This window comes from Vulpes vulpes, chromosome 10 (genome assembly GCF_048418805.1).
Source record: "Vulpes vulpes isolate BD-2025 chromosome 10, VulVul3, whole genome shotgun sequence".
NCBI lineage: Eukaryota > Metazoa > Chordata > Mammalia > Carnivora > Canidae > Vulpes > Vulpes vulpes.
This window is the reverse complement of record NC_132789.1, coordinates 60,671,769-60,684,339: the sequence shown is the minus strand read 5'-3', so window position 1 is coordinate 60,684,339 and position 12,571 is coordinate 60,671,769. Positions and strand designations below refer to the sequence as shown.

General features: G+C 33.1%; 1 protein-coding gene and 1 non-coding gene across 2 annotated transcripts in view; both read right to left on the bottom strand.

Moving 5' to 3' along the window:
- PTPRQ (protein tyrosine phosphatase receptor type Q) overlaps nt 1-12,571 on the bottom strand; it is a 192,385-nt gene that overhangs the window by 58,963 nt on the left and 120,851 nt on the right. Inside the window, exons 27-29 of the mRNA XM_072724451.1 lie at nt 9,683-9,804; nt 4,271-4,457; nt 996-1,240 (exon numbers count right to left, since the gene is read on the bottom strand). Of these exons, the coding sequence (XP_072580552.1) occupies nt 996-1,240; nt 4,271-4,457; nt 9,683-9,804 (554 nt within the window). The remainder of the gene's footprint in view (nt 1-995; nt 1,241-4,270; nt 4,458-9,682; nt 9,805-12,571) is intronic.
- Nucleotides 8,983-9,085, bottom strand: LOC112915089 (U6 spliceosomal RNA). The gene has a single exon (XR_003233988.1). It is a non-coding gene; the product is annotated as a U6 spliceosomal RNA (small nuclear RNA).

The following is a 12,571-nucleotide window of genomic DNA, read 5'->3' as shown; positions in this document are numbered from 1 at the left end:
GAGCCAAGATTAGAACCCAGATCAGTTCATTCTCTTAACCACTCTCCCTCTAATAGACCTTCCACAATGTTGGTCCATCTAATGGGAGGTGCAACAAGAATCCTATGAGAATATTTTACTTATATATAAATATAAATACATTTTATGTTTTATTTATATTTACATATATAAATAAAATATTTTGATTTTATAAACTAAATGTATTTTATTTTTATTTTATATATCTTATGAAATAAGATATATAGTGAGTGAAGGAAGAAATGAAGCTATGCAGATATATAGATATAATGTAGAGAAAAACATATACATATGAATACAAATTATTAATAACAGTGTTCTGATGATTTCATGATAATCATAAAGAACTGGTAGGAAAAGCTACCTGAAGGTTTAGGGTGAACTCTATGTTGCTTAAAAGATGGTATTGTGACCCATATAATTCTATTTGAAAGTTTTAAGACATGCTACAAAAACACGTTTTTGAAATAAATTGTGTGTCTGTATGTACATAAACACACACAGATAATTTAAAATTACGATGTAAAATGCTTAGCTTTAGTAATTATTACATGAAATAAATGTGAATTTCAAACACGTCAATAGTTACTTCTGCCCCTTGCCTTTGAAATTTGCTTTTCCATTTTCCACTTACAAGCACACTTAAACAGCTTCCCTTTAGGTACAATTATCTCTACATATCACTGCTCTCTTGCTTTTAACATGCATTTTCCCTTCCCTTTATTTTATTTTTGCATTTCTGCTATTGTTGGACAATTTTTTTTGTTACCTACATATTTTCATAGTGTTTGTTGAATTATAATAGGAAATAAGCAATTTAATTTCTTTAAATGTTATTTTCTATTGGCATGTCTCACACAATCCTGCAAAAAGATATGAGAAATCTAGTGTGCACAGGGGGTGCGGTAGTTTGGAATGCTGAGTTTGTAAACTGACTTTGTAAAATAGGTGAGTAATTAAAAGCAATGAATGCTTACACTGATGTTATATGTATGTCCACCTTTTAGTCCTTCTAACATCGCAATGACAGATGTGTCAGTTTTCTGGATAATACTGAGGTTGTGAATCTGGACAGCAGTAGGATCATCTTCTCGGTAAACCAGAGCTTGGTAAACTTGAATATTTCCATTGGGTTGAGAAGGAGGAAGAAATGTTAACTGAAATTTTGTAACTTCGTCTGGTATCTTCTGAAATGTCATGTTGTTAGGTGGATCCTTGGGAACTAAAATGAAATATTAACCAATTAATTTTTAAAAATTTGTGTTCCTCTTTTTAATCTCCCTATAAAATTATTTGATTCAAATTTCTGCTTATAAAATGTTCTCCACAAATTATTTAAACCGTATATGTTATGAAAACAAGCAAAAATGGCTGATATATGTAGAATCATTGACAGCTATAGGTCACAGAAATCATAATGGGGATTCAGTTAGTTTGGTTGTTTATTTTGACTTTTAGACTTATTTTTATGAATCCATTTTATAAATGCATAGAATGCATTTCTATGACTTTTTTGTACTGTTTATTTAAAGATAACATAGACTCACAGGAATTTGCAAAAAATGGTACATACAGTCCATGGAACATTCCCCCTGCTTTTACCAGTGGTGACAACTTACCTAACTATAGTTTAATATCAAACCTGGATATTGACATTGGTACAATACTGTTAATTAGATTACAGACCTTATTCAGATTTCATCATTTTTTCATGCTTTTATAAATGTGTGCAGTCCTATATAATTTTATTCCATGTAAAGAACTCCTGCAATCATCACCAGAAATAAGGTACAAAACTATTCTATTTCCATAAAGAAACTTCCTCTGCTATCCTCTGGCATTTGCATCTTGTAGATCCCCACAACACTAACAGTTGTCCTCCATAGTTCTGTCATTTTAAGAAAAAAAAAAAAAAACAGCATAATGCTTGAGGTATGTAGCAACGGTTCATTCTTTTTTTCTTTTCTTTTTTATTACTGAGTAGCGCTCCATTTGTGGATATACCAAAGTTTGTTTAATCATAGAAAAACATTTGGGTTGTTTCCAATTTTTTTTGTTATTACTAACAAAACTGCTATTAACATTCATTTACTGCTGTTTGTGTGAACATAAATTTTTGAGTCTCTGTGATAATTGCCCAAGAGTATGACTGCTAGGTCATGTGCTCTACATACATGTTTAGTGTCATAAAAGGCTGTCAACCACTTTTCAGTGTGGCTATACTCATTTGCATTCCACTACCAATATATCAAAAGTCCGGTCTCGTTGTAGCTTTGCCAGCACTTGGCATCATCACTATTTCATAATTATTATTTTATCTGTTCTAGTAGATGCATAGTGATACCTCATTGTGGTTCTAATTTGCATTTCCTTAATAGCTAATGATGCTGAAAATGTATGTTAACATGAGTTTATTTGCCCACTGTATCTCCCCCATGATGAAAGGTCTAGTCATGTCTTTTGCCAATATCTAATTGGATTTTTTTTAAAATGTTGAGTTGTGAGAATACTTTATATATTCTACATATTCCATGTTATTTTTGAAAAATAAAAATTAGCCTAAAATACAACAGCTAAGTATCAGTGCATTATCATGAAAGAAAATGATATACATGGGAATAAAACTAATTTATGGATATAGGAACTAGTTCTTGATGTACTACATAATTAATGTTCTTTATATAAATGACTAATTGCATGAATATATCTATTTTGATCAAATTGAAATGGATATATTTCCATACTAAGTAAAGGAATTTCCATGAGGAAGGCCACTAATATTAGGCAGTCAAAGGTTTGGATGCTCAAGTTTTAGTACCTTTATTTATTATTTATATATTATCTTGCAAATATCTTTATAGATAGCACCCTGTGGCAAGCAAAAAATTAAGTAAATAAATAACAGGGAGAAAAAAAAAAGGAACACATAAATATGTTATAATGCCAAATATCACATATTAAGTGGAGAAACGCATAGCTAAAGTGAAAGTTAAATTGGCTCAAGACATATTTTCACATTTGTTTTTATACATTTCAATGCTATAAAGATATTAATTATTAATTAATCATTTTATCTAAAACTCAGATCAGGTTTAAGGTTGGATAAGTGAAATAATTCTCTGAATTCTGGAAAGAATTTCTTATTCTCTAAATATCTTTGGGTTTACATGTAAAATTCTACTCTTAGAGATTTAGTAATAATTTATTAACAATGATATCTTTGGGAGAGGTAGCACATTAAGATTTGACAATCAGTGTTTTATGGTATGAGCGTGAATAAATTCAGCAGCATCTTTCCTCACAGGGAGGATGCTGGAGAAGTATAAAAGGTATCATAAGAAAATAAATATCTGGGATATATGTGGCAGTAAAATGGAAACAAATGAAATTTTAGGGTGCTGAGGATAAGATGTTATCTTTTAATGTAGAACCATAACTTTATAGACAATAGAGTATATAATATAATGAAAAAACTAGCTAAAAAACATTTTTTACCTCCTATACTTACCTTACAGATAGCAACAAATAAACTATAGCAACACATCCCTTCATGTGCTCTTTCCAAAGATATGTCTGGTGGCAAAGAACATCAGGTGTCTGAAGGAGGATAGGGCAAGCAAGTTCTGGGAAGCTGACTTTCCACACTTAATTCCTATTGGTTACAAACTTATTATTCATTCAGACCCTGTTCGTAGGCACTTGAGAAAATCTGTATGGATTCTGACATTTATTAAATAGGTTATATAATAAAACATGCTATTTGATTAGGTGAGGAAAACAGATATGGTAAGCATGACCTGGATTCTAATTTTGAATTCCATATTACATACTGACAGATTATTATTACTTTAATGTGCATTTAAGTCATGGACAGAAATAATTAAAATGGAATTTTACATACAGCATTATTGGCCACAGGCCATTTGAAAAACCATCCTTTCGGCAAGGTAACTCAATTTCTGAAATATTTAGTGTTTAAATAAACACACAAAATACAATTAGAATATTATTATGAACGAATTTGTTTCTGTATTTCGAAGAATTGATTATTCTACATAATTCCAATTGGCCTAAAAAAATATAGATAGAAAACTTCACTTTTGTCAGTTATGGTGAGTCACTGAATTTTATACTTTATACATGTAAAAAATTTCCCATAACACATACCTATTCTAGGGGGTGTTGTGAGAAATCCTAAGAAAGACACTTAAATCTCAGCCAATTTTTAGCAATGATGGAAAATATGCCTTACCTGATTCTAAAGTAGTAACAATCATTTCAGCACTTGACTTTCCATCTACATATGCAGTACTCAAGTCTCCAGTGAATGCTGTGATCATCACAGAATACCTTGTGAATATTTTCAAATCTTTAATTTCTATGGTCTTATTTTCCTCATTTGACTTGATGAAGGAAACATTAAATTCATCACTATCTACCTATAGGAAAAAATAGCTAGTGATTAAAGGGAGACACAGTTGAGATCCAAATCACCAAAATATAATAATACAAAGCTACCTGTGGTATATCTAACTAGCCAAGTTTTAAATTATTTTTTCTTACAGTCCGATTGTCCTGGGAAATCTAAGGTGCCACTTTAACAGTCTACTTATAAGCAGTTATTTCAACAAGTGAAAGTAAAAGAAAAAAAAATCAACTAGTCAACCACAATCAATCCATCTAATGAACAAGCAACTATTATCTCTGTGTCAATGGAACTCTACTTTCTACTCCAATGTTTTATAGGATAAACAATACAGGCTTTGGTAATCAATCATTAAGGGTTCAAATACCAACCTGGTCATGTAATAGTTCCTATAGCATCTGACAGGTCACTTATGTTCTCTGTGTCTTACTTTCTGTGTATGTAAAATTGGAGTAATAATATCTATTTAGAGTGTTCTGTGAGATTTAGAAAAACAGATCTGAAGTAGCTGGCACAGAGATTTTGATATTTTTTTGCCATGAGCAACAAAAAGGAAACACATTTTGTAACATAACTCAGGATGTATGAGTGTTCAAAAGAAGTGTTCACACATACTTCTTTTAACTTAAAATCTTAAAAACAATTTTCAGGAATGCAATTTGTTTCTGAAATGCGCTTTGATATTTTCTACTTTTAAACTTTGTTCCAGTTCATTTAAAAAAAATATGGTCATTATTGCAGTTTGAAAAACTCCAGTCTAGCACTATGCATGGCACTGGATAAGGACTCAATTAACTGTGGACATTATAATTATTAGATGTGCAAAAATGAGTATCTTTGGGTATATTAAATATAATTGTATAGTGTGTTCAAACATAATCTGCATTTGATGGAGAGTCTGGCCTATTAACTGCAGGGATTAAACATAACTAAAGTTTCTAGCAATGAAAAGAATGGTTTTTCCCAAGATGAACATCCAAAAATTTGAAATCCTAGTATGCATGCCACTCTCAGGAATCCAAACTGAAATGCTTAAATCCAGATTATGTACACTGTTCGCACTACTAAGTTAATTTTCCACTTGACCCTCCCATGTAACTCTGAAAGATTTTTTGTTCAAAATATTCTTCAAATGCTCTTTTCTAAGAGCTTTTTCAACTTAAAGAAGTTGTTGCTATGAGAGACACAGCAAAAGGCTGATAAATAACATGAGCATTGCAAAGTCAAATAGATTGTTCCCACCTTAGAGCTTTGAAGGGAGTTGCCTCCTGTCTCCAAAGTGGCAGAAAAACAAATTGGTGTAGGAATACTATTGACCAAGTGCATGTCCTCACTGACAGAAAGTGTGTGTGATTCAGGTAGCTGTCAGCATTTAAACATCACACAAAATCTAGCTTTTTAAATTTTCCTTAAGACTAGGCTTATATTCATGCTGGGTAATAATTATCTAGAGATGAGTAGTTGACTTCTATGATGGGGCACGAGTCTCCAATTCATCACTGTTTCACCCAGTTGGCTTCATTTTGACTGCTCATTTATGTTACTGACTGACCACTATACCTATTTGAATTCTGCTTTTATAGAGTTGAGGAGAATTCCTCAACATTCCATAGTTATTTAGTAGCAGAGACAGGATTTTCTCCCAAGTCTTTCAAGAATCCAGAACTCTCTAAACTACTACACTCGCCCTGATCTTAAAAAGTAAAATTAAATTATTTTAAATGTCTTCCATTAAAAGAGTGCATACTAAATATTGAGTTGTAAAAATATGACATAACATGCCTGTGATCTACTGTATCTTAAAAAATAGTTACTAAAATCCAAAAAGTATGTTGGGTCCTCAAATACAGAATGTACCAAAATTCATTATCTTTCTTCACTAAACCTACTCTGTCATTGTTAATCATTATTTGTCCAATTACCCAAGACAGAAACTTTGGATCTTTTTGATTCATTATTTCCCTTCCATCAATTCCAAGCTTGTTTGGTCATATTATATTTGGTCATCTGTTATTATTATGAAACATGTCCCATCATTTTTGTAGTACGGTGGTTTTATAAGCAATGTTAGTAATTAGACTTTGATTCTATTTTTTCTCCTTTTCTGCCCCATACATACCCTTCCCCACCTGGTACACCTCTATTTGTTCCTCAAGTCCCACAACCAATTTAACCTGCTCTGTGAAGTGTCTTCTGTGTCAGTATGACCCTCATAAGAGGAACCTGAATTACTTTACCAGTTTATATTCCAAAAAATTGCATAACTCATACTCTATAATTAGCTGTTTAGATGTCTTTCACTAGAGTGTGAGCTACTTATGCTTTGCATCCTTGTTTTGGTGAATAGAAACAATATTTGTTACTTTGAAAAAAAAATAAAGGGAACAACGAACAAAGGACTACAAAAATGCATGAATTCCTGGTAGTATCACCCAGGGCGTAATATCTGTGCCCATATGTCTTTAAGATGGTCAAGTTTTGTTTGAGTCTCTCAGGAAGAGTTTTATGTCCCCATGTCTGGTATTTGGCAAAGGCCAGGCTATAGCATAAGTCCTAAATCCAATGATATGTGTTCCTCTCTGGCCTAGGTGTTGATGATTCTTGACAGCATATAATTCTATATCCATGAAATGAGCTGCAGATAAGCTCTATAAAGACAATGACCACATCAGACTTGTTCTAGGTACCCAGCACCTAGTACAATGCTGGCTGTGACCCAAAAGGTTTGGATGAGCATATATTTCAACTTGGCAGATTTTATTTGCTGCTTGGTGTTTTTTCCTTTCTTCTATCACACCACTGTTTGCTGATTATAGCCAGGTCTTAATTATTTGAGAAGCTATCAGCTTTGTGCTTCCATTGCCCTTTATACAAAATGAAGATAATATATTTACATTAAAATGTTAGATAAGATAAGGTAATGCTATGGAGAGGGTCCTGTGTAACTGATATAAAATAAGCAATTACCATGTTAGTCAACCTTCTCTCTTTCCCTTGCCCATTTTTAATCTCTATAACAATACTAAAAGAATGAGGTTATAAATCACCTTTTAAAAATATTTTATTTTACCTTCCTTTAAGCATAAATTTCAAGAGAAAACTATTTTTATTAATAATGTCTTTGACAGAAACACAGTATTATCATTTTATAATTTGCTTTTAATACATATTCCCAGAGCATTTGTCATGAGTGTTGATTACTTTTAGCTAATTATGAACTAAAAGTTTTCACAAATATGCTCTAAAAAGGAACATAAACAGAAGACTAAATGGGAGTACAAACCTACCAATAAGCCTTTAAATTTTCATTTTAATCACGACATGTCTTTTGAGATAGAAGCACTTCCATTTTAGAAATAACATAAAGACATAATAAAATTATAAATGTTAAACAAAAGATAGGTAGAGACAGCAAGGCAGGGGAACGAGAACTCACCATAAGTTATCTGACTCCATGCATTACATGCCATGAGAACAGAGTGTCATCAGGCCCAGTCAAACCCAAGCAAGGCACTAATGAGTTTTTTCCAATCCTAATCCTAGCTAGCAACTCAACATTATTTATGTTGTTGAGCACGCTACCCTGTTTTAGTGAAAAGCTGGACTCTCATGCTTGGGTTTCCCTCTATCTGGATGGCCACTCCAGTTTGGTCTCCTCACAGACCTCTTATTTAAATGTTTGGACTCCCCAGGATTCATTCATTCAATCCTCAGGTTAGTTCTTACAGAAGGGGGCGTTACACTACATGTTATATATTTAATCTCATCCCTTCCTCTCATTTCAACTATCCTCTAAATACCCACACTTGCTCAATCTGCAAATTCAGATTTCCTCTCCTGAGCTGCAGACCTGTATATAATAGTGCTAAGGGAGTGTCTTCACCTGGAGGACTCCCAGGCATCCCAAGCTCAATGCATCTAATACTGAATTCATTCCTCTCCTTTACAAATTTCTTTCTCCTCCCAATTTTCCAAATCATATATCTTAAAGCCATCCTCGATTATTCCTTTCACTCACCATCCCTGATTTTTTCCATCAAATCCTGTAGATTTAAATTATTTTTCATTCTGTTCCCTTGCTACATTTCCTCTGTCCTTATCTTTTCTTTCCCACTTACACATAGTTTCTTGTTCCCTTGCCTAATTTTGCAATAAGACTGCTCGCCTCTGCAGTGCAACCAAGCTGATCCTATAAAATAGAAATCTATATCCGAACACTACTTTAATTCCTCAATGGACACTCCACTGGTCTTAATCATAAAACCCAAACTCTGTTACATGTTATACAGTCTGCCTCCTAATCCAGCTTCTCTCAGCACTTTTCTCAAATGCTTTTATCAAGGATTCCTGAACTGCTTACTTTTTCGTGAATGAATCTTCCTTTTCACACTTTTATTATCATTTCTTTTTCGTGTTCTGCTTCCAGTATTTTTCAAAATTAAGCTCTGATGTTACATGATTTGGGAGCTATTTCTCCTAATGCCTTCTCCCTTCATCTTTTGTATTATGATTTTTTTACTGTATTTATTATTATTTTTAAAAATACGCAATGCTTCGTGAATTTGAATGTCATCCCTGTATAGAAGCCATGCTGATCTTCTCTGTATCATTTCAATTTCAGTATATATGCTGCTGAAGCAAGTACTTTTTTACTGTATTTTAAATCAATGTATGATCAATTTTTTTTTTAGATTTTATTTATTTATTCATGAGAGACACACACACACACACACAGAGAGGCAGAGACACAGGCAGAGGGAGAGGGAGAAGCAGGCTCCATGCAGGGAGCCCAAGCGGAACTCGATCCCAGGACCCCCGGGATCATGCCCTGAGCTGAAGGCAGGCACTAAACCGCTGAGCCACCCAGGGATCCCCTGATCATCAACTTAACCACTTGTTTATATACATTATCTATACCCTGGGCATAAATATAATGATGATCAGGCTAATAATACTTCACTTACATTTATTGAGCCTTACTTACACTTACGGAGCCTTACTTAAGCAATGTTTAAAGTTCTTTATGCTTATTTTCTAATTTCATCTTCACAAAATCTGTACCCTGGGTACTATTATTAATCTTTGTTTTACAGATGTGGCTACTGAAACACACACAGGTTAAGTAAGTTGTCTGAGATCAGATAGAGCTAGGATTAAAATTCAAATTGTCTGGTTCCAAAATGTGTATTCTTAATCACTCTCTATACTGTCTTTTGCAGAAGGTAAGACACACCTTACCGATTTGACATCAATTAGATAGAATGTTGGTCCAGTAATGGTGGCAGGTTCACTCCAGCTGATGTTGATGCTAAAAGGTGATGTTGCTACTACATACACACTTTCAGGAGGACCATCTGGAGCTGTGAAAATAGAAAATTAATTACCTTGGGACATCTGATTTAGTCTTTGCTATATATTATAATAATAGAAAAGGTCATGAGAAAAGGATAGTGATAATGAATTAATTATACATTAATTTATAGCTCACAGCATGCAAAAGCATTGGCAAATCAAAAGATGCAATTCCTTGCAAAATACTTGCTATATATAAGAAACTTCCACATAAGAAATTAATGATCATAAATATATTTTTTAAACTCAAAGTAATATTTTGAAATGAAAGCATTACTATTGCAAAACAAATCTTTTTGGATAAGTGTTTTATTTAAAAATAGATTGCCTAGTTGTTTTAGGAAAACCTGCAGAAACATGTTTGACTACAAAAAAGTGAAACTGGTACAAGGGAATTATATTTAAAATTGGATTGCTTTTATTGTTTTCACCAAGGGAGTAACATAGGAAATAGGTTATACAACTTCTATCATCACAAATATAAACATTACCTGAATTCATTACGATTCCAAATTTTATTTATTCTATTTTTATAACTGTTTTTTTTATCAAGAGTGCAAAACAAGAGATAATGTTTTAGGGAACAGACTGCTGAAAACCCCTATGTAATTTTCAATTTGTGAAACTGCTAGAAACTAGAAGAGTTTATAGTATGTTAAGAAGGATTTAGTCACCCGTTGATTTGACATACATTGAACTAGGAACAGTGCTAGTATCTAGGTACCTCTCTGTCCTCCTATGGACCCTAGGCAATCCTAGGGGCATTAAATACTGGGAGATAAGTATTTCCCAGATATTCTAATTTTTAAATCCACATTAGCAAACACTACTGAACAAATATTATTCCACAGATCCTGAGAAGGTATAAAAAAGACAAAATATTCCTTTCCTCAAATAACTTATAAGAGCAACAAATTGTATTATCTTGGTCAAACAAAATTTCTGGACCTCAGTTTCCTCCTCATATGCATATTTCATAGTGTTTTTCAAAAAAACATGAAAACATGAATTCACTATGTGTGAAAATGGCCCTTTAGTTTACAGTTTGGCCCATCATTGTCAATTAATACAATGTATTATAATAAGGGGCTAACTTAAGAAAGGACTAATTAAAAATACAAAGGATCTACTGTGAGAGAGCAAAGGGCAAAGTGGTGAATACAGATGGGGTAGGGAGTCTAGGTAAAGATGCACAGAGGAGATGGACTTGAATAGGCTTTGAAAGATGAGAAGGATTTCAATAATCAGAGGAGCAGGTTTAGGGGCACTTCTTTGCTAAGAGGATCACAAGCAAAGCCACAAAGACATAAAGAGCAGAGTGCGGAGACAGAATTTTATCACTGTAGAAGTGCTTTCCTTGGTAATCTTATGTTTATTATTTTATACATTCAAAATATTGTTCTAGGAAGGGGTCCACACTTCATCAGACTGGCAAAGGAATCTATGGTACAAAGAAGATTTAGAATCCCTAAATTCAAGGAATACAGATATCACAGAGGGGTCGGTGTTCATATAGTAAGGAACAGGCTCAGATGGTCTTTTGGAAATTAAGGTTATTATGTTAAAGCATTTGAAACTAATTCTTTAAGTAATAGAATACCCTTGAGGGTTTTTTAAAAAGGAATTATTTTCCTAATGATTTAGGAAGAAAGTTCCAGTAGTTATAAAATAGATAAGTGCTTTGAAGAACTGAGTCCAAGGAACCTATTTCCAAAAAGCCAGATGAGATATGATGAGATCTTAAATTAGATTAGTAACACCAGGTATAGATAGGAGGAGAAGAATCCTGGAGTCATTTAAAAAATTTAATTAAAAAAAAAAACTTGAGGCTGATAGTATGTGGGTAAAAACTGACATTGAGGATGTAGAAAAAGCTAATTCACGTGTTAATACCAGGAGAATGTTGATAGAATTCAAACCAATAGCATATTCAGGGCAGATACTACTTTTGGTAGGGATAAGGCTTAGGAAGGAGATAATAATTTTGGATTTGTACTCATTGAGTCTGAGATACTCACAAGAACTGAGAATGGCTACATGACAATTTAAGAGATAAGCCTAGAAGTAGGAAGATAGGGCCAGGATGGAAAATAATTTCTATCAAAAATTTCAGATAGTTTCTTACAAATTGAGAGCATAAATAGAGCAAACATATCTGGTTCAAGTGAGTCACATGTTCTGAAGAGAGCCAGAAGGTTTATTTCACCATCAGATAGTTATTTAAAATGTTAATGATAGTGACAATTTTTTAACTATGAGCGTGTTATTGGCACTTAGAAAATGTTTCCAAGAGAGATACTATGTGTGGAATATAGGTACCCAATTCGGCCATAAAAATATATATTTAATAGTAGTATTAAAATATTTTAAAGCAATATTCAGATGTAACAATAGAGGAATCTAGCAATCATGTATAAGGAAGTTTCTGTGGGAAATGCCTTTGAGGTACAAAACCTATAACATGTCTTTCCTATGCAAACCTTTCCTGACCCTTGTGTAATACTCTGAACATTGAGATCTAGTCCATATGGCCCAAGGAGGTATCCAGGAGAGACTGAAGAGCAGATTCTTCAGGATTCAGAGGTCTGATCATCTGAGAAGTGCTAATAATGATGACAGAATTGGGTACATGATATTTCTGGTAACTAATGTAGAGAGATCATGGAATCCCGGCAAACACACCTGCATATCCTAAGATCTTCAGTCTTTATTACTTCTAATTTTATGATTCTAGATTTATGAAAGGTGTCTCAAATTGTAGCATAATTCATTTAG